Genomic DNA, 23,566 nt, shown 5'->3' with positions numbered 1-23,566 from the left:
AGATCGTCACACTTTCAATTACACCTAAATTATAATGCCAGATTCCATAAGAAAATGGTAACACGTGTAACCATAACACAGTACAGGCAGTCCTCAACTTACAAACAGGATGCTTTCCAAAACGTTTGTAAGTAGACTGTTGAGAATTCTAAACACAAATTTCCCATAGAAGCAATGTCATGGATGATGGTGATTAAGATTCAGCCCACAAAACAAAAACAAAAACTATCTGACTTGAAATACTGAGCAGCTGGAATGAAAGGTAGGACAAATAATAATTATGTCATGTCACTACTGAAAACAAAAATTCTATATATTATGTTGAAGGATGAAACCATCTCAATACTATTATTCAAGAAATACATACAGAGAAGCAAATGAGAAGTCTGGGGGAGATTCTAAAGGGACGCCAGGCACTTTTCTAAGTATGTGAGAGGGTAATTCTGAGTCTTCATTTTCACTCCACACTGAGGCACTGTGATTTCTTTCTAAAGGTCTAGCATGACCCACTTCTGCTTCTCCATCGGAATCAGGGTTATGCTAGGGACTCACAAATGTCACAAAGGGAGAGAGAGGGAGGTTGGGGAGAGACTATCCCCAAGGTTTAGGAGCACAAGTAAGAAGAGGAAAGAGGAGGATAAAGATGAAAGATGGCATAGCTGTTGGTAAGAACCACTTTCTTCTGTAGACTCGAGGTGTTCGCCAGAGAAGAGGGAAAGGGAGCACATGACAGGCGTGATTCATCCCTTCTTAGGGAGAAGGAAGGAGGTGGCAGGGATGACTTGGTGCACACGGTTCCCTGTGTCGTGGACTGTCACCTAGGACAACCTCGCTGGTATCCTGATCGGCCTCAAGACGAAAGGGTGGAGGAGCAAGGCAGGGGCCCAGCAGTCGGAACACATGAAACAGTTGCAAGACAGATGCTCTAGATTCAGGGAGGGGTGTGCACACATGGCCTGTGCCATGCCGCCCAAAAGAAACCCGCGCTCTAGACATTTATGATGAAGACAGTGCTCAAGAAGTAACAAATGTCTTCCATGACAGAGAAAGGAGGAAGAGAACAAAGGCAGGGCACAGCCCTGTCCAGCAGAAGCTCCCAACACATCATGACACCGAACAGCCGCTCTCTGAGCAGGTAAGCATGCCAGTGGCCTGTGCCTGGTTGGTGTGTGGAGACGGAGGTCGCAGTAATCTTATCAACAAGAGAGCCACTGAGGAATACAGAAGACACATTTCATCCTGAGCTACACCACCAGGATTTCAGAAAATGGCACTTACCTTGACAGGCTTTCCCAGCCTGACAATGTGTCATGTGATTCAAAACGTTCTTCATGGTTCGACAATGTGGGAGAGAGCAGGCCCGAACCTCTCCGTTCGCTTGTTCTCGTCTCTGACACTTATGAGCGTGAAGCAGTAGAACCAGCTGCTGCTGTATCAGTTTGCGTTTCTCAGGATCTGCAGTGGGGCCCGCTGCAATCGCCTGCGTGGGCACGATTCCCACTGAAGTTTGCATCTGAGACTAAAATAAAACAAATTAATGAAAATATTTTTTTAAGCTTTCTGAGGGCTAATTCATGCTCCTTATGTTTCCAGCCACCATTCAAGCTGATGGGTAATGTTGGCCACGGTGAGAAGGCAGCCAGTGTGGCTCTCTTTAATTCATCAGCAATTTTAAGGAAGATCCAGAAGCACAGAAATAAACCAACTCAGAAGGCTGATTAAAATCACTTGTGTGTAAGGATCTCGGAGCAAGAAAATGACACTTATTCTTTAACTATATTCTACCCTACACACAAGTGTGGGAGAAGCTGTAGACTGTGTTAGCTCTATTGTATGAAACTGTTGTTTCTATAGGCCCAAGTGGCTACACACTGGCAATTTCATATGGTTCAACCTAATTAAAAAGACCATCAAGGGGCACCTGGGTGGCTCAGTGGTTGAACGTCTCCCTTTGGCTCAGGTCATGATCCCAGGGTCCTGGGATCGAGTCCCATATTGGGCTCCCCGTAGGGAGCCTGCTTCTCCCTCTGCCTATGTCTCTTTCTTCCTCTCTCTGTGTCTCTCATGAATAAATAAATAAAATCTTAAAAAACAAACATCAAGGCCTTGACCAATCACAACCCATTGCAAATACCCAACACATCAGAAGAACTGGAACCACAGTGAGGACTTCATTATCTCGTGACCAGGACAATGCTTGTTTCACTCACGACTTCTCCTCAAAGAATACTATGATATGCATCCTTAAAATGACAACCACCCCACCCGCACAGCTGTTAATGCTCAGGAATTGCTTTGCCTTCTATCAAAATTTCAACTCTGACATCTGACAATTTTTTTTTCAAAAAGTATTTGATGATCTGCTAAGGTACGGAAATAGAGTTTAATTGCTTTCATCCTTTCAAGCAAGGCTGACCACACCTCCTGACAGCAAAGAGAATGGGGAAAGGTGACCTGTGGAGTTGTTTTCTTTACAGACTGCCAATATCTTCAGATAACTTACCAAAGAAACCTACAAAGTGAGAGGAATGTGACATTCCTAATATGCCACAGCACAGTCCACAGTGCAGGGGTGTCTCCCTTCTCTCCTGCTCTGACCCCAGAGCTCCTAGCTCCACTTCACAACACTCACTGCCTCCCCCAAAGTACACCACCTCTGTGACTTTTCATATTAACCATCAAAACTATCTGCTTGCAATTTGGAGGAAAAAAAAAAATAAACATTTCTTAATGGATCAAAGCTCATTTTAAAAAAGTTACACACTTTTGTCTGGATCTTAAGAACTCAGAAATTAAGTATATTAGAAAAGCCACAAAGGTTTCCTCAGGAGCACAACTCCCGGAAGCCTAACTGTGGTCCAAAGCAAAAGCAAAGTCCTAGTGGAGAGGCAGAGCATCCTGACTGGAGAAGCACTTCACTCCCAAGAGAAGAGAACCTTTCCTTCCTTATGCTAATTTCTCCCTGGTTATAAATGTACTATATGCATACTGTAGAAAATCTGAAAAGCAACCGAGCTATGAAGGAAATAATTAACACTTGAAATCCCAACATCCAGGAGTCCAATATTAAAGTGTTGATAGGTTTTTCTTCCTGTAATCTTTTCTTCTATGTACATGCATATGTATGAACCATAATCAATAGTCTACCACTCACTCACGACTTGGTATTTACTCCAGGCTCTGTCCTGTATCATTAAGTTGTTTCATACAATTTGACAGCATGATTTGTAATGAGCATAAGGCTATACATATATTTTCCAATCTCCCATTGCTGAGCATAAACTACACTCCCTGCCTCCTTTTCTTGCAACTTAAAATAAAGCCTTCACAAGCAGCCTTTGACTGTGCCCCCAGCAGCATTCACTACCAATGTTCAAAGTCTCCTCTAGATCAGGTTATTTCCCCAGATACAAAGTCCAATCACAAAACAATAGGGATAGAGAAATGGAAGAGGACCCTTGCTCAGGCTTCTCTCTTCTGCATTTACAAAAATATCAAACATACAGAAAAGTAAACAGAAAGAATATTGCTATCATACCTAACAAAATGAACAATTCTTCAGTATCAGTTAATATTCAGTCTATATGCAAATTTTCTCTAGGTGTCCAAAAAAAGTCATTTAGAGTTGGTTTGCATAAATCAGGACTCAATTAAGACCCCACATTTGGGGTCCCCACAGGCGGGACTCGATCCCAAGGACTCTGGGACCATGACCTGAGCCAAAGGCAGATGTTCAACCAGAGCCACCCAGGTGCTCTCATTTGGGATGTTCTTAATAGCATCTTTTTAACTATACTGACCATATTTTGAAAGCTCAACATGTCAAAAGAGCACAGTTGGAAAGTCTAAGGTACACGTTGATCAGTAGATGCTTCATGAGCTCTACGCACCGTAGACAAGTGTCTTGGACAAAAGGGAACAGAAGACACACCTCATGTGCCTGTGTTTGGCCCTCCCGATGACTCTGCATACCTGTACAGGCCTAATCCACTTAGCAAGGTGCTGACAAATGCAGGGCACAGTTAATTGCCTCCACCATCAAACTGATGTCTAAAGAGATGAAGGAAATGCATGAACTACAAGTGTCCTGAACTCTCACAAAAACTCTTCAGATGCTACCAATTTCCCTGCTCAATGCTCGCTGCCCAGGCAGGCCTGAGAATTGAGGTAAAGTGCTCAGACAAGAACCTCTCTTAAAAAAAAAAAAAAAAAAAACAACCCTGCCATGTTGTAACTTTGCTCAAAATAAATGTATACATTTTATGCCACAGCAAAGAAAATTCTGAAAAACATTAAGAATAAAGGGGAACCTATTTTGCCAGATACCAAAACTATGAAGCTACAGATTTCTTTATTTGTAAGTCTGGAAAAAGACCCATGTATATATGAAATTAGAATATCATAAGGTGGTATCTCAAATTGGAGGTTGGTGAGAGCAATCTGTGATCCCTATGTCACCCTAAATATGAAAATAAATTCCAGATGAATTAAAGTGAATAAACATAGATAAAAGATGATTAAAGTACTAAAAAAAAGTATTTTTAGAATGAAGGTATGAAAAACTTAATATAAGAAGTTTAAAAAGTAAAAAAAACTAAGGAGGGATCCCTGGGTGGCGCAGCGGTTTGGCGCCTGCCTTTGGCCCAGGGCGCGATCCTGGAGACCCGGGATCGAATCCCACATCGGGCTCCCGGTGCATGGAGCCTGCTTCTCCCTCTGCCTGTGTCTCTGCCTCTCTCTCTCTCTCTCTCTCTGTGTGACTATCATGAATAAATAAAAAAAAAAAAAAAAAAAAAAAAAAACTAAGGAAAAATGGCTATTTTTGAGAAGTAGAAATCAAATCAAATGATAGCTCCTAAAATGCTGCCTGTTTTCCAGAAAGGCTGTGGCCATTTGTTATCATATAAAGAGCTCTGAGGAGGAAAAAAACAAAAAACAAAAAAACCACTCCTCCACTAAACAGTGTGTGTGGGAAATGTACAGACACCTCAGCAGAGGAAATACGAGGCTATGACAAACAGGCCTCAGTGCCTGGACCACTTGACAGAGGCAAGAGTCTCCCCGACCACTGGTAGCAAAGGCAGAAGGACGAGATGCTCACCCACAGTGCACGAAGGTGGCCCCTTGCTCACAGCAGACCCAAACAGTAACTCAGCAAACCTGGGTCCTAGCAGTGAGCACTGAAACTGTGGAGCTCTCAGAAAAATCACAGGAGTAAATTGTCATGACCTTGGAATAACCATGAGTTCTCTGTCACTAAACAAAGGGCAGCAGCCACAAAGGTAAGCTGGACTTCATTAAAATTAAAAACTGTTTGCTTCAAAGGACATCACTAAGAAAGTAGGGAGAAAGTATCTGCAAACCATAAATGTGACAGGGATCTGCATGTAAAACATACAAAGAACTCTTACACCTCAATGATAAAAAGACAACCTAGTTTAAAAAGGGCAAATTATCTGAGTATTTCCCTAAAGAAGACACACAAATGGTCAATAAACACAAGAAAAGCTGCTCAGGGCAGCCCAGGTGGCTCAGCAGTTGAGCGCCGCCTTCAGCCCAGGGTGTGATCCTGGAGACTAGGGATAGAGTCCCAAGTCAGGCTCCCTGCATGGAGCCTGCTTCTCCCTCTGCCTGTCTCTCTCTGTGTGTGTGTGTGTGTGTGTGTGTGTGTCTCTCATGAATAAATAAAAAAAATATTTTTTAAAAATGAAAAGCTGCTCAACACCATGAGCCCTCAAGAAAACACACATGAGAACCACCATGAGGGCAGCCCGGGTGGCTTAGCGGTTTAGTGCCACCTTCAGCCCAGGGCATAATCCCCAAGACTGGGGACCAAGTCCCAAGTCAGGGTCCCTGCATGGGGCCTGCTTCTCCCTCTGCCTGAGTCTCTGCTTCTCTCTCTCTGGGTCTCTCATGAATAAATAAATAAAATCTTAAAAAAAAAAAAAGACAACCACCATGAGAAGCTGCCTCACCTGCACCAGCACGGCCACGTAGAAAGCGACCTCACCAGGGACAATGTCAAATGGAGCAGTCACTTTGGAAAACAGGCTGGCAGCTCCTTAAAAGGTTAAACTTACAGTCACCAGAAGACCCGGCAATTCCCCTCCTAAGTACCTACCCAAGACAAGTGAAAATTATGTTCACACAAATGTCTGTAGCAGCAATGTTCACAACAGCAAAAAAGCAGAAACAACTCAGACACCCACTAAAGGACAAATGGAAAAAAGGAATGCAATCCATCCAAAATGGAATATTATTCTACCTCGAAAAGAAAGCACTGACACGCTACACTATGACTCTGCAAGCATCATGCTCAGTTACAACAATTACAAAAGAGCACACACCATATAATTTCACTTCTTTGAAATGTCCAGAACAGGTAATTTCACAGGGGCAGAAAATACTTTACTGGTTGCTTCTGGCTGGGGGTTCATGGAAAAAGGGGATTAACTACAAAGGGTATAGAGTTTCTTTTCAGGGTAAGGGAACTGTTTTAAAATTGACTGCAGTGCGGGGCACCTGGGGCGGGGGGAGGGGGGGGGCGGCTTAGTCGGTTAAGAGTCCGATTCTTAATTTCAGCTCAGGTCATGATCTCAGGATCCTGGGATCAAGCCCTGCACTGGGATCCATGCTCAGCGTGAAGTCTGCTTGAGGATTCGCTCTCCTTCTGCCCCTCTCACTCATGCTCTCAAATCAATCAATCACTCAATCACTCGATCAATCTTTAAAACTGATTGTGGTGATGGTTACATAATACAACCGTTATGTACTTTAAAGGCAAGAACTGTATGCTATGAGTTATATCTTCATAGTTTTTTTTTAAAAAAAGCTCTATCTCAGTATCAAAAAAAAAAAGAAATTAAAATAAAAAGGCATTTCCCATCTACCCATCTGACCTAAATAAAAATATAATAACTGGTATTGATAAGGGTGTAGAGAAAGCAATTCTTAGATGCTGTGGTGATAATGTAATATAGTGTGACTTTGGAAAGCATGTATCAAAAAGAAAAAAATGTGCATTTTTTGATCTAGTAGTTCTACTTCTTATAACTTATTATTACAGAGGTAAGAAACTGGGCTAGTATGCTAAAATGTGCAGACAGGCATCACGCCTGGATTAAATTACATCACCAAAAACCAGAATACCCTTAAATTCTACAGAAGGTGGACTAACTATGGCTACAGACCTAGTGAAATAATACACAGCAATGAAGAATAAGGCAGGCCTCAAATGACCCTAGTCAAAAAGCCACAGGGAGAATGGCCCAGCCACACCTGGCCCAAATCCCTAACTCCCCTCAAAACTGTGAGATGTAATAAAATGAATGTTATACGAGGATTACAATAATATTGTAAACCTTTATGCTTTCATGAAAATGTCTATATAACACGTTAAGCTAAAAAAAAGTTATAATACCATGAAATCAGTTTATCCTTATTTACTTTAGATCTGGTGGCTATCCCTGGGCAGGGGTGGGATCCTGCTTATAATCATGTATTGTGTATTTTACAAGTGTCTACCACTTTTAGAACCAGACAACATTCTACTTTGGAGAAAAAATAAATCAGAGGAATAGAAAACACATAAGAATTAATGCACAAATTAAAACTGTAAAGGTTCTAGAAGGTAATTAAGATAAACATTTTATGAGGCGTCTGGGTGGCTCAGTCATTTAAGCGTCTGGCTTCAGCTCAGGTTGTGATCCTGGGGTCCTGGGATGGAGCCCCACATTGGGCTCCCTGCTCAGCGGGGAGTCTGCTTCTCCTGCTCTCTCTGCTGCTGCCTCTGCTCATGCTCTCTCTCTCTCTCAAATAAATAAAATCTTTTTTTTTTTTTTTTTTAAAGATGACTGGGACACTTGGGTGGCTCAGTGGTTGAGCATCTGCCTTCAGTTCAGGTTGTGATCCCAGGGTCCTGGGATTGAGTCCCACATGGGGATCCCTGCGGGGAGCCTGCTTCTCCCTCTGCCTATGTCTCTGCCTCTCTCTGTGTTTCCCATGAATAAATAAATAAAATCTTAAAAAAAAAGATTAATATTTTGTAATGCAAAGATGGTAAGGGCTTTTTTCACACACACACACACACACACACACACACACACACACACACACACACAAAATACAAAGCAACGGTTCCCAAACAATCCCCAGGAAAACTCCTTCAAGCAGATTCCCCATTCCTCCCTCCGAAAGACCAGCATTCACAGAGCTGGCATGGAGCCAGAAACATTTCCATTTGTTAATGTTCCATGGGGGAGGGGGGTGCTTTATCATTTTAAGCATTATACTTTCCCCCAGATTTTTCCAAAATAAACATGTATGTACTTTCACAGTGAGAAGAAAACAAAACGATGAAAAGAAAAAAGGCACACAAGTGAGCCTGGTACAGGGCAGACGGGTTTGTAAAGTTTGGAAAGTGCCAGAGGCCATACTACAGAAGAAGTTACATTCGCTCCATGACCCAAACTGCTGGGACAAATGCAAAAGCAATCAACAAACTAGGAAAAAAATACTTGAAACACACAAGACAAAGCACAGTCAGGCAGGTCTAATTCCTGCTTCTTCTTTTGGATACCCCTATCCAAACCACCTTGAAAAGCAAACCTTTTATATTCTGGTATTCCTTAATATTTAAAGGAATCTAACATGCACTTTTATTAGGACTGTTATTGTTACACAGGTTTGAAAACACAGCACCAAACCCATTTCTCTATATGCCCTGTATTCTATCCTAAGGATATAATTACAGACGTGCATAAAGAGCACATATAATAAAATTTATCCTGGCATTCTTCCTGGAAAAAAGTTATTTTACACAAAGCATCCAAGAACAGGCTATAACGTCTGCAAAGACTAGGGTAAACAGTATATACAGCAGGAATTGACCAAAGTAGGACTGGAGGTGGAGGTGGGGTGGGGGTGAAAGTGCTTCCTCTTTCTACACAACTACTGCCTCACATCCACATCAGGCTGGGATTTCTGAAGATGGCCCTTCAGATTAATCTGGCCCAAACCTTCCACATCTCCAATGGGGTCCAGACGTACACTCCTCTAACATCCTTCCCTGGCCCACCTGGAAATTTTACTTCTCCCCAACCTCCACTTAAAGTCAGAAAATGACACCAAAGCAAACACCAGGTGGGACACAGAACTGCTCTGCAATATGTGCTTGTTCTGATTCCCCCAGAAGGATCCTAGAACAGCTGGGTATGCAAAGGTTTGGAGTCATAAAATAAAGAAAATGTTCATTAAATGCACACAGCTATCAAACTACGAAGAGGCAATAATCACCTTTGAGATGATAAAGATCAACTGGTAAGAAAAAGAACACAGCTATTTAGATAGACCGAATAACGTTTCTTGCGTTCTCTTCTTTTTGCTTGGTGCCTATTTTAAAAAATAAGATTACATTATAATTTAAGATTTAAATCTTGTAAGACAATAACTTAAAATAAGCAACTGGACAAGAATGATTTTTAAATAATCTTCCATATAAGAAATACGATTAGAACATAAGAAATAATTTTAGAACACAAAACAAATGGTTACATCAAGAAGAAAGCACAGTGGCGGGGAACAGGGTGGCAAAGGTGTGGGTCCGACAACTGGACACACGTCCCCCACTCTCTTCTTGCCCTCAAGGTCACTCCTTCCAAACTGGAGACTGTCTGCCAAGGAGGAGTGAGTGGTTACCCATTTCTGCACAAACAAACCCTAAAAGGTAGAACTTGCTGGACCTATTCTGATGGCCAAGGTGACAGGCCAACCAGACCAAGGGTTTCAATAGCATCAGGCCCATTCACCAAATTGACCAGATCATGAGAATTATCAATTTATCAAAAAGTTTTAATACATATCCTTCTTGAATATCATCAGCACATATGAATACCTTCCTCTGGAATACTTATCACAGTTAAGTTTTGAGAGTTTGGCAAATTCCTCATGTGACAAAGTGGTATCTGGCAACCCAAGCCTCAGGGCCATTTTGGAGGCCATGGAAAGGGAAGGGAAAGTTGGCTCGTGGCACTTCAGACGCGGTGGTGGATGGTGCGGACTCCTGTGCAAGCTACAACTGTCCCCATCCAGACTGAGTGGGCTCTCTATGGAGTTCTTTGAAGGGTCACTTCACATCTCAGAAATGCCTGGTGAAATGCTCCTCGTGCTGCTGACAGGTAGGCTCAAGGGGCAACAGCTGGAGACCCCCAGAACCTTCTCGCAGTCTCTCTACCTGACAGTGGGCACAAGAGCCCAGTGTCTTTGGTGATAATATGAGTTGCCACCTGGAGGGGTCGCTAAAGAAAGGGTTGTACTAATCAGACTCTGAATTCTAGACTAAAAGTTATTCTTCAAAGGCCCTGCATCCACATTCTCTCAGGGATCTTCAAGATGCAGGTGAAGGATTAAGATGAGAGAAGCAGATATAAACTCTTATAAATACACAAACACCAGAGTTACTAATCATGACACACACTTGCTTCCTAGCCTTTGGCCACGCTTCCTGGTTCAAGTACTGAGGCACCACTTGTAACTATGGAGGGATCTGAGCTGGTGTGACCACTCCCTTGCTGTTCATTTCCCCAGAAAAACGGGAGGGCTCCCCTGGGTCCTGGGGCTGAGGAGACCTACCATGCAACCAGGGATGGTTAAGTTCCTGCTGTGAAGTACAAGGAGCTATGGGAAGGGAGCATCTCTGCACGGAAGCCCTGGGTTCATGAGGCTTTGGTCACTTCAAGTCTGGATCTCTCAGTGACCAGAAATTGGACACAGGAGACAGGAAATGATGAGACTAAAACAAGTGAGGGTCGGTGGAAACCTTCTGATATACTAGAGCGGACAGAAAGACCAACAAATTAAGCCCACTTGACACCAGGACAGCTGGACATCACTTTGCCAACGCTATAATGGCCAGAGGCTCTTCAAAATATTATCCTACATCTGAGTCACCAGAGCAGCTTGTTTAAAACTGTAGGTTTCAGTGTTAAGAGAAAGAATGACAAACCCAGCTATTGGGTGATTCTCCTGAACTGCCTTAGAAGGAACTGGGTGGTGTATATTGGAAAACTGAGAGACAAAAAAATGAATAGTGACCATGAGAGCAGATTTCCTGCCCTTCCTCTAAGAGATTCTGACCAGGAAGATTGGATGGGGCCCAGAAGCCAGTCACTATGACGCAGCTGGTCCATGGACACATCTTGAGAAACAGTTGTCACAGACGGCCCCACAAGGGCCATGGCTGATGGCTCGCCATGCATATGCAGCTAACGGCACAGTCCCAGGTAGGTCGTTCTGGCAGGACTACAGTCTACGACCCTTCTCTGTGTGCACAGGCCTCCATCAGCCATGTTTTCCTCCCATGGACAGACCTGGATCAGCAGTGACCTGGGAGGCTCAGCCCAAGCTTCTACTTCAAACTTCTGTGACACAGAGATCAATGTGAATCCTGATTTCCTGTGTTACAACTTTAAGAATGGGGATGTCTCCATAATACAGTTCTTAGTTTTTCTCAAAAAACAAACAAAACCTCCAAACCAAAGAGAAACAATGACAAAACAACCCCCCCCCCCCCCATACACACACATGAACTTCCCATTACAAAGAACCTTGCAGAAGACTACATCTCTCCACAGGAGATTCCATGTGAGAACCTGAGGAGGCCCCTGTAGTCACCTAACTTTCTCAGATTAGATACACCCAAGATGTGTCCCACTTTTAAACAATGCTCCTTTAAAAACAATCCTGAACCTATTGTGAAGATCAGCAATGACCTAATTGACAAATCCAGTACCAGATGATGTCTGATGCCCTCACTCCCCTGCTTCATGTGTTAGAGGACTTTTTCAGATGAAAATGGCAGAAAGGACAGTATCACCAGGAGTGAGGGGGCCTCCTCTTTCAGACACTGCCCTGGTACCACGTACCCCCTCTTCCTCACAGATCCTTGTGTATACTCCTCCTCCGAGATGGCCTATGAGGATCTCAATCCTTGTTCACGGAAAGATGACCTAATCTCTATTCCAAGCAAAATCTGCTTTGTTCTTCTGTCAGTAACATTTAAATAATTAAAAAAATCTTTATATCCGTGAAAGTTGTCCTGGAAAACTATACAGTGAATATATATGTTTACCTGTTATGTCACTCCTATTAATTCAAATTATGAACAAGTAAAAGAGCATACCTACTGTGTTTTATTACATTTAAATAAATCTTGATTATTTCTAAAATACACCTGATTTTAGAGATACTACAATCTGAAAAAAAGTGGATCTTAGAACCATGAAACGCAGTAATAATATGGTGAATTTCTTTTTTTTTTTTAAAGATTTTTAAAATTTATTTATTCATGAGATAGAGAGAGAGAGAGAGAGAGAGAGAGGCAGGCAGAGACACAAGCAGAGGGAGAAGTGGGCTCCATGCAGGGAGCCCGATGTGGGACTTGATCCTGGGACTCCAGGATCATGCTGTGGGCTGAAGGCGGTGCTAAACCGCTGAGCCACCCAGGCTGCCCTTGATTTTCTTTTTTAAAAGATTTTATTTGAGGGCAGCCCCCGTGGCTCAGCGGTTTAGCGCCACTGTCGGCCCAGGGTGTGATCCTGGAGACCCGGGATTGAGTCCCGCATCGGGCTCCCTGCATGGAGCCTGCGTCTCCCTCTGCCTGTGTCTCTGCCTCTCTCTCTCTCTCTCTCATGAAGAAATAAATAAAATCTAAATAAATAAATAAATAAATAAATAAATAAATAAATAAATAAATGAATGAATTATTTTATTTAAGAGAGAAAGAGAGAGAGAGAGAGAGAGAGAGAGAGAGAGAGAGAGAATGAGCAGACAGGAGGAAGAAACAGACTCTCCACCAATCAGGGAGCCCAATGCAGGACTTGATCCCGGTACCCTGGGATCATGACCTGAACTGAAGGCAGGTGCTTAACTGACTGAGCCACCCAGACACTCCTTATGGTGAAATTTCTAACAAACATAAATAATCTAAAAAGTTAAGAAATTACAAATACTATGGCCAAAGACAGAACTGTGATGAGACACATTTGAAAATTTATGAAAATGTGTCAACCTCAACTGCTGTGTGCTACTCAGACCTGCTGGGCCAGTTTGTATTTTGCGATTACTTGTTTTCCATCACCACCGACCAGGTTTCATGAAAGAGGAAGCGAGCTCTATGTCACTCACACTGGCATCCTGGGAGCAAGTGGGCCAGGAGAAGGTATTCAACAAATGGGGTGAATTAAAGAGACAGCCACATTCTCTTCCTTTCTCAACACTACTGGGGGATGCTGGAATCCTCCAGAAACTAGGAGAGGAGAAAAGCAAGCGCCCTGTGACCAATGACTGAGCAGCTTAAAAATCACTCCACGAAGAACTTGACCAGGACATCAGGTGATGTGGCACCAGAGCCCTGACCTGAATTGTTTGGTACACCAGATTCAGTTGGGTTTTAAGAGATTATAACCCAAAGGATGACAAAAAACCACAAAGAAGATCAAGGCCTTATATTATGCCCCCCCCCCCCTTTCCACTGAAGATACCTTTTTCCCTCACTGTGCAAAATAAATAAAAATCCATAAATTCCAAGGGGTCAGATAGAATTTAGAAAATTTAAGGAAGACACAAAATGTGCTCAAGGAAGTGACATAAACACAGGCTAGCATTCCCAGTGGACTCGAGGCTGCTAAAACATAATGCCAGGCATTATCAAAAAGAGCTCTGGGCTTTGCAGACAGGAGCTACATAGCCTTGAACAAATGAAAACCTCTCAGACCCTCAACCTCCACATCTGTAAAATGGGACACGTAATAATGTCTTTTAAGAGGCTGTTATAAAAAATAAGGTAAACCACAGGGCATGAGAGCATTTAGAAAAATCTCAGGCAAACCACATGCGCTGGCTGTCCCACATCTCTGCCAGTCTCTTCCGATCCCCATCCCAACAGCACCAAGGGTGCAACTGGGCCTCGCTCCCTCACAGGAGCTTGCAAAGTCTGCCCCATGCTCTCCAGCATTCGAAGTCTGTCCTCCAAAGGCACCTGCTGGGGATCTCTGTCAAAGTCCATGCAGACCCCTGTGGGAAAGCGGCGGCTAGGCAAACAGAGCAGCTCTACAGACCCAAATGTTTCTTAGTTTACCCTGATATTCTGATAAGGCTGTGGGGGAAAGAACTGAGTAAGAAAGAGTGGTCAGAGGGGAGAGAGAGAAAAGACAGGGATGGAGACAGCTAGATGTCACAAACACAGACAGAAGGAGAGAATGGTAGCGCTACTGCCTTCCCAGAGCAGGTATTCTCACCTGGGGTGACTGTGGGGAGCGAGGAAGGGCTGTGAGCACCTGCTGGGTGAGAGGCAAACACACAGGATGGCCCTTACAATGGACAGAGATCCAATCCCAAATGTCAGCAGTACCGAGGGAGAAAGGAGCCCTTCCCCACACCAAAGGGTCATCCCTACCATCCCCACCACCCCTGCAAAGGTGAAGGGAAGCAGAAACTTTTTTACAGTCTAGAATGAACCTGCCCCTGACATGCACACTACTGTCTGGAATTCAGTCCCCAGGAGCAGAGGCAGGCAGGGGAAGTCATGGCAAAGGGACTCTGCCACCAAGCTGTGGGTAAAGGAAAGGATGGGGAAATGGGCTGGGGAAGAAGGCAGGAAAATATAAGGTGGGGTTTCCCAGACTACAAAACACAGAATGTCTGCACAGAAGCACAACTCTCACTCTGTGGCCAAGCTAAGGCGATGATCACCAGCACTGCAGCCCACATAAGGAGACTGGAAAAGGAAGAGCAGAAAAGCCCAGAAAGAGTGTGGGTCCTGGTCCCAGTCTGCTGCTCAGACTCGGAGGAGCCAACCCAAGGAGCAGCAGCTCTGATTCAGGTTCTGGATCTACACAGCTGAGAACAGGACAATCCCGGCAGCAAATGTCACTACAAGGAGAGCAGCAGTACAGGGAGTTTCCAGGGAGATGATCATAAGAAAGAAAGTAGTAAAACTTTAAATAGTTTGAGAAAATACATTTTATTACTTGTAAACTCCCCCCCCCCTTTTATTTTAAAGAAGGAAGAATGCAGTAGAGATGACACTTGATCAAGGACACCTTGCTCTTACTTCATTTTCTGAAGTACACTACAGTAATCTACCCACCCCCCAATTCCAAGAGCCTCAAACCTGTAACTACTACTGTATGCAATGTCAATGTCTTAGTTGTGACAACTGTACCAAAGGTTACATTAAATGCTAATACCAGGAGAAGTCAAGTGACAGATATATAGGAATTCTCCATGGTATCTTTATAGATAAAATAAATAAAGAAAAGAAGTTTTAAAGGTTTTATTTATTTATTCATGAGAGACACGCAGAGAAAGGCAGAGACACAGGCAGAGGGAGAAGCAGGCTCCTTGCAGGGAGCCTGATGCAGGACTTGATCCCCCAACCCAGGATCACACCCTGAGCCAAAGGCAGACGTTCATCCGCTGAGCCACCCTGGCGTCCCCAAGAAAAAGTTTTTTCAAATCAAATGACAAAAGAAAGATGATGCTTTTCTGAAAGTAATCCCTGGTTTTCTACTGAGCCTTTCTAATTTCTTTTAATTTTTTAAAAAAGATTTTATTTATTCATTTAAGAGACAGGATACAAACAGGAAACCCAATGTGGCGCTCGATCCCAGGACCCGGAGATCACGACCTGAGCCCAAGGAAGATGCTTAACCCTCTGAACTACCTAGGCGCCCCCTTCTGGACCTTTCTAAACTGCTACTGTACAACTATGTGGATAGCAAGCTGCAAAGGGCAGTTCCCCAGAAGCAAGCCTAGGGAAGATGACAGGTGGCCTTGACCGACTTCCACAGGCACATCATATTTAGTCACTAAGTGTGCACAGAGAAATCTGACAAAAGAACACACCTCCCCCCACCTCAGTGTTTGGAATTTTAAGAGATTCCATTTTGCAGGGCAAAAGGAGCTATTTTTCCATCACTATCTTGGTTAGTTAGGCTAGGAGGTTCCAAGGCTAGTTCCTTTTTTTACAAGTGGGAGATCTCAGGAAGAAGAAACCTCTATCAAGGCAGGTATGACACCCTTGTCTCGCAGACGCACTACAGTCCTCGGAGATGAATGCCCTTCATTTATTACACAAATCGATGGGCTTCTTTGAATAGCCTCAACCACTAATAGGAAGCGTGAGAAAAGTCCAGCTCTCCACTGCTCCACTACTGAATCAAGACAGTGGCTGTAGTTCATGGCTGTGAACCTCCTCCTGCACAAAGGGAGCCAAGGAGGATTGTCTGAACCATCTCTATCTAGCCTCTGACTGCCAGCTCATCAAAGGAAATATAAACTCACCAAGAGTGCTACTCATAAGTATTTCTCTTTTCCTATCACCCACGACACACATCCAGCTGCAGATCTTCACAGGTAGCATGATACTCCACACGCCAAAGCACCCACTGGAGGCTGCAGCCTAAGAGCCAAGGGTAACTTACCATGTTTGGCACGTTGGTGACTGAAGCATTCTTGATGTCTGTAGGGAAGGGAGGCAAACTATTGACCATGCTCTGTTTGCTGGATAACTGGGGGTTCACGCCAGGGGCTCCCATTTGCTGCCCTCCAGTCTGACTAAAGGGTTGTCCAAATGGACTTGTGTTACCAGTCATTCCCATCTGAAACAGAAAGAGGCAACATGAGCTGTCATGACACAATCACATACAAAAGGAAGGGCCTCAGAAATGAGGCCCACTGAAGCAAAAATCGTTACTTCTTGTGAAACCTTTTCAATTATAAATTGAAGGTTCATTCATTTCCAATTTCATTTGGATTATGAACAGAGCCACTTGCTTCCATGGCTGCACATAAAGGGCAAGGGACAAAATAGCTGCTCCTGACAGCTCCACCTGCCCCTCGTCATAACCATCACCCCAAGAACCAGCGCCTTTTCACCCTCACCCCAGCTGTATCCCTCACCCCAACACCCCCACACCTGACAGTGCAGCAATTAGTTAAGAAAATCATCTGGAAAACAAGAGCTTCCAGAATCACTGACAAAGGGGAACTCCTTAAATTTAATCCTGAACTACTCCCTGAGTAGTTTCTTTCAGGTTCCCCATCAGATTTAAACTTTGTTTCCTTTAATTCAAAATACACAGTGGGCATATTGACTAATAAATGACATAACCTCCGGGATTCACTTTAAAGTAGTCCCAGGAGGCAAGGGGTAGTGGCAAGAGAGAGGCCTAGATGAAAAGCAACCGGCCGTATGTTGCTAACTCCTGAAACAGGTGACAGGTGTGCAGGGGTTGTTCTACTACCTTCTCTAATATCACAAGTGTTCCATTAAGCTTTTTGTTTTCGTTTTTAAATAGTGAAATAAAACATACAGTAGCTAAAGGCCAAGAACAGGAAGAAGGAGCCTGGAGCCATGCCCCTCTCCCACTCTGGCCTGTGCAGGAGTGGCCTGTGCAGGAGTAGCTCTAGCTCGGGAGGCCCGTTGCACACCCCACCCAACCTGCCTCTTTGAAGGTACAGGAACTGGCTTCTTTTGTTGCCTGCCCCTGCTTTTCCTGAAAGTCCTAATATCCTACCTATTGCCTCAGGCTCACTCTACTTTTCTGGTGTTTTGGTGAGTGTGATGTTTGGAAACTGGGGGGCAGAGGGGGGGGGCAGGGTCCCCTGAGGGACGGCCCCCTAGGGAAGCACAGTCCCTACAATTGCAATCAAGGACCTGAGGCTCAGCTCTCCCCACTAACCTCACACAGGGACCCTGGCTGCAGCCCGAGGCTGCGGGGCCACCTCCCTTTGTTCCTCCCTCCTATGGACCCCTGACCTCACCTGTCAGAGGAGTGTCTTGAACAAGAAGAATTACATTATTTCTTTCAGCTCCAAGATTTTAGGTGCAAACCAACAATGCTCACCACAGGCTAACCCTTAACAGCTGAAATGTCCACATAAAAACACAATAAAGACAAACTAGTAGAACCCAGATCTCGCTTCTGTGCAGGTTCGTATGTGCAAGTAGCTTCTATGCCTGGCTCTCACATCTGACATTTTCACCTTTTTCAAAGTGAATACATTCGTTGCCACTTTTGCCCTATTTGCTTTCCTTGAGTATATGAAAACAAATTTAAATTCAATTGAACTTCAAATTCAACTCGAGTAACTGAAACAAAAAAAAATTATTCTCAAAGCCCAATAATTAGGCTCAACTTTAAGTTCAGATGATTTAACCAAAGCGACACGGTAGCTCAGGAAATTTAACATAGCAGGCATTTCTGGTTCTCGACTAGTTTCCTTCAGCTGTTATCTGAAACTCTGAAGAAGTGAAGCAAGAACTATTTTCGAAAAATATGACCCCAAATTAACTCCATGCAATAATTATTTCTCTCAGAATTTGTTTTATTGCGCAAAATCAAACCCTGTTTTTAGCCGCCCAAAAATTTGCAGAAAAAAATATAGCTAGGATTTCTACTTCCTGGATTCCATCTAAAATTTCTCTACTTAGGGACCACCTGTGTCAGAAGGCCTGTGCACCATTCACGCATCTGTGAACTCATGCTGTCCTCGCGGTCAGCCAGGACTTCCTGACTGCCTGCCATGAGTCCTGCCCGGTTCTGAGCATGCGTAGACACAACTCTTCCACCTGTCACAGTATGCTCCTTTAGAGCCACCAAGTTGACAGACAAGAAAATCAATGTTGTGGAAGCTTCTAGCATCGACAAACCAAAGTGGGAAGCATCTAGAGGGCGGGAAGAAGTAACTGTCCTCCTACTCACACTAACCACCTAAGGTCATCACCCCTTTGGTGCAGAGGGAAGTAAACACCAAGAGGCCACTGAACTCCCAAAGGAGTTCGGTGAGGCTCAAAGTTCACCCCACCTGTTCTATGAAATATGAAGCTATTTCTTCTGCAACTGCCTTGCAGGGTGAAATGAGTTGGGTAGGTGGTCCAGTTAGTTGGGCACAATTTGTCTGGTGAGCCTCTGGGCAAAGCACTTTTTCTAGCTGGCTGAACCAAGTGTTTCAGAGTGTCTGATGCACTCTGACACATTTCTTGTCACTTTTTCTTCATGACCATCCAATCAATAATGAAGGAAACTGTCTCAATGTGGTTTTGATCCACAAAAGGCGGGACAAGAACCAAGGTAAAGTCAAAGCCAAAGATCGCAGATGGCAGGTAAGCAATGTCCAGCTCCCTGGGGACTATACATTTAATAAGTAGGAGAAAGTGCCATCCTTAGCCTACGACAACACACACAACTCTAGAGATCAAGTGCAATGAGTCCAGGCTACCTGCGGGAGGCCAGGCTCAGCTCCCTTGGTCCAGAACCAGCCCCAGGCTGACCTTAACCAGTCAGAGTGAACAGGGAGACCAATGGCCAGTCCTACAAAGGGCTGCCGCCACCTATCTCCCCTGTCGTTGACTATCTCGACAGAACCTAATAGAACTGAAGGCTACTCTCCAGTCCTAGCCTATAGTTTGGGGTAAAAGCTGTTTGCTTCTAGAGATTTGTAAATTTCTGAATTCCTGTTCTATATTTATTCTCCTTTGATCAGACTGCATACATGTGGTCCTGAGTCTAGTGCTAACACATATTTTTAACACCAAGGCTCATAATGAAGTAGTAAAATCGAAGTGTCTAATTCTGATTAATAAACATCTACATATTTGTTCTAATTTCCCAACAGTTACTTGATAATAATTACTTGCAACTGAAGTTTATCAGGATCTGGCTTAAGGCTGTTAGAGAACTATCATGTAATCTTTTCAATAAAATTCAAAAGGCAGGATAGCAGAAATAGGCAACTGTTGAACTGATGATAAAATCATATAACATGAATAAATTAAAGCCTATGGAATTAATATTTATATTCTGCCTCACTCAGCAACAGCCCACAGAGGCTCACCCTGTTTTTCTGGAGCCCCTTTAAGCACTGAATTCAAGTTCAATCTCAACTAGGAAAAGTGGGCAAGTTAAATACCTAGAAAAAAGAGCTAGCTCTCCCATAATGAAATCTTCTCTTTTTAAGATTTTATTTATGTATTTATTCATGACAGATACAGAGAGAAGGGGGGGGGGCAGAGACACAGGCAGAGGGAGAAGCAGGCTCCCTGCAGGGAGGCCAACGCAGAACTCGATCCCGGGACTCCAGGATCACGCCCGGGACTGAGGGGGCGCTAAACCACTGAGCCACCCAGGGATCTCCTCCCATAATGATATCTAAATTAAATAATGCCTTACAGGTCTACCGCATCATTCCATGAGAAAACATTCTTATAACCAGGTGGATCACTCATATGAAACCCTACTCACTCTGTTGTCTGTGGCTCTCACTTCAAGGAGAGAATGAGACATGTAAATGGCAGTCCCTGCACAGGAACGCACAAACTAGGTAAGAAGGAAAGAAAATCCTGGTGCCAGATCCAGAGGCCTACCTGCCTTCAACTGCACAGGGATGCGGATTACATATTTGCCGAAGCAGGACTCTAAAGCATGAGATCCAAAGACAAAAATCTCTCTTTAGAGTTTAGTTTAAGAAAGCTGAACAATACCTACACTAGCCTTTATTATTGAAACAGTGTCTGAAGCAAATTGTAGTAACAGTGCCTGGCTCGTCAATCAAAACCTGAAGTCCTGAGCTATCTGGCAAGCAGATGAGTGACAGCCATCCTCAGAAGAGGGACAGGGTAGATGTTGCTTCTCTTTCTACTATGACAAACATGTACTACAGATATACTGTGCAAAGTACAGAGCACTACATAAGTCTATGGCATTATCTGTCATAGTAACATTTTTTAATTAATTAATTAATTTATTTATGATAGTCACAGAGAGAGAGAGAGAGAGAGAGGCAGAGACACAGGCAGAGGGAGAAGCAGGCTCCATGCACCGGGAGCCCGATGTGGGATTTGATCCCGGGTCTCCAGGATGGCGCCCTGGGTCAAAGGCAGGCGCTAAACCGCTGCGCCACCCAGGGATCCCCTGTCATAGTAATATTGATGACAGTCTACCCTCAATCTGTCTTTGGCTTAACACTAGGATAAGGCTTGCCTTCCTGGAACATACATCTCTGTGTTCTCAGGCCCTAGCACATAGCGGGTGCTTACTTAGTATTTGGGGAAGGAACCAAATAAATGAATCCTCTAAGAGACTGCTGTATCACACAGCTGCTCAGAACAGAGACCCCAACATCAGCCCTGAAGGCAACTGCAATCAAAGAACTGGAGGCCAGTCACCACTGGCTGGAGGGGCACTGGGAACGGCAGCAGGAACAGTGTCCCCTTCTGTCCTCTAAATACCCATGAGAACCTCAGCTCCTAGCTGGAACAGACAGGCAGCCTGCTGACCCTGCTGAATTTCAGCACGATGAGACCATTCCCTTGGGAGCTGGTTTCAGAGGAGGATGATAGCTCTGGGGGGCATCACAGTATACACAGGAGCCTGGCCTGGCTGTAAAACATGTCCTCTGCACTACATCCACTGAGCCAGCAAAGCCTTGGCTTTGGCACAAGACTCCAGGCCATTTCCCCTTCCCACTGGTGCAACAAGACACTGATCTATCAGCCTCAGTGGTCACCAGTGGCTGCAAACAGCCTCCTCTGCTGACCACAGCATGTGGGGCAAATATTTACATTTTTTACTTGTGTCATGATATGACAACTATCAACATATAGTAATAAAAAAAATAAGCTCTGGGCTCCCAAAAAACAGCAAGATTCTCTCCATTATACTAAGCCTAAGAACATCTTTACTACTCACCTAATCAAGTAAGGCAGTAAACTGAAAATCAAAGAACTAGGGGGGCTAAAAGAAAAATAACTCTGACAGAAATTTCCTCCCCAAAATAGGTTTCTACAGTAGGAGCAAGCCAAGTCTCCATGTTCTTGCTCCCTGGTATCCCCAAAAAGTTAAGAATGCTCGCCCTCAGGGAAGGAAAGTACCAGCTGCCTATCTCTCTCAACTCTCAGGGAAGGGTAAGCTCTCCCCACAACTCACACACCCCTGCCACATACAGGCATTTTCCAGTGGAAAGTCTCCTGTCTAAAGACATCAACCACTCAACCATCCTCACAAATGAACTCTCCCCAATTTTCATCTCCAAATATCCTCTTTCAACATACACTCTCAGGAAGGATCAGTTCATAACCATTTATGAGCTAAAAGCTCAATGGGGACTTTGCTGTGTGACCAGCTAAGAATATCTGGAACAGGACAGAAGTGGAGGATGAACAGGGCTGGAGGAAAGTTGCTTCCACTGCATGATTTTACTCAGACTCAGCCAGGCCTTCAGAAATGCTTCAAGTGGCAACAAATGTGGAGTTTGATGTGGTTTCGATGAGACCACTAAACACGTTCTTTTTTTCAAAAGCTGAATTCTTCAGTTTTCCCCGCACCTTGATACACACTTAAAACCACACTACACAGCACAGCAATCAGAGGAAGTACTGCTCTGGGGGGTATTAATGATGCTGCTGAGAAAATACACAGAAGGGAAACCCTCTGTGAGTGTGGCCTTCATCAGTAACCTTAGAAGGGACAACAGGACAGGTTAGAATTTTCCAGTGCAAGGGCTTCAAAGACCATTTGGTTAGAACTTACCCCTTTGTGGATGAGGATGGGGGGGGGGGGCGGGCACAGAAAGCTGAGGAACATAGCGCATCAGCTAGAGAACTGACTGTGGCGCTCTCCACCACCTCCATGCTTAAACAGAACCGTGACTCCCCCCAGCTACACCTGCACTGGCATGTGACACTGATGGACAAGAAGGCTCAGTCCACAAAGCCAGCCCCATGCCTGTTTTGTGGCAATAAACATTAGCTAAGTTTTATTGGAACACGGGTACCAGTAAGATTTCATTCAGTCAGCCAGCAAGCTGTAGTTCAGTGTATGGACACTGGAGATATTTACCTGGTCTGAGGGTAGCTCTTTGATAAGGGTGAGCTGTGTGATCCCGGGTGATTTACTTACACCTCTCTGTGCCTTGGTTGTATTGTCTCTAAAGCAGACATAACAGCACCTCCTCTTAGAGTTGAGAAAGGTTAAACAAACTCACAGATGTATAACATCTGAATGATACAGTACTGCAGGTGCTGGCTAGGAAGGACACTGCTGTCGCTTGGTTTGGGGAGGAATGGTTTCACAATAGATAGGATTTCTTTCAGAAGTATGCTTAGGGTAATAAAGGAAATGAATATTTTTCAGAGAATGTGTGATGGTAGGGAGTATTCAAACAGGTAGGATCAGAGGGAGAGGCCAGCTGGAGATATTGGCACTGGATTATGAGACATTTTCAGAGAAACATGAAATAAACTTGTGACAAACCCCATCTCATGCATTTGCCAATTGTAGCAATACTCATAATGGGCAACTATTTTCAGGCTGTCCTAGTAAACCACAAATATTTCCAGTTCTCACTTCAGATTGTTTTCTGGTATTAAAAACAATACTCAGAAAGTTCATTTCAATCTTAAGATATATCATGAACAATAACAATTTAACTTCAATGTACCTGAGGCCTAACCTTACTGGGCTGGAATTTAAACCAAAACCTGGAAGAATATGCCCACAAAGGAAAG

At 44.0% G+C, this 23,566-nt stretch overlaps 1 protein-coding gene across 2 annotated transcripts in view; it reads right to left on the bottom strand.

The window, feature by feature from the left end:
- CREBBP (CREB binding protein) overlaps positions 1-23,566 on the bottom strand; it is a 126,567-nt gene that overhangs the window by 53,772 nt on the left and 49,229 nt on the right. The window contains exons 3-4 of one of the 2 annotated variants that reach the window (XM_038540569.1): positions 16,482-16,658; positions 1,279-1,519 (exon numbers count right to left, since the gene is read on the bottom strand). In XM_038540569.1, the coding sequence (XP_038396497.1) occupies positions 1,279-1,519; positions 16,482-16,658 (418 nt within the window). The remainder of the gene's footprint in view (positions 1-1,278; positions 1,520-16,481; positions 16,659-23,566) is intronic. The other variant, XM_038540570.1, reaches the window with a different exon arrangement.

Source organism: Canis lupus, chromosome 6, assembly GCF_011100685.1.
Source record: "Canis lupus familiaris isolate Mischka breed German Shepherd chromosome 6, alternate assembly UU_Cfam_GSD_1.0, whole genome shotgun sequence".
Lineage (NCBI taxonomy): Eukaryota > Metazoa > Chordata > Mammalia > Carnivora > Canidae > Canis > Canis lupus.
This window is presented reverse-complemented; position numbering and strand designations above follow the sequence as displayed.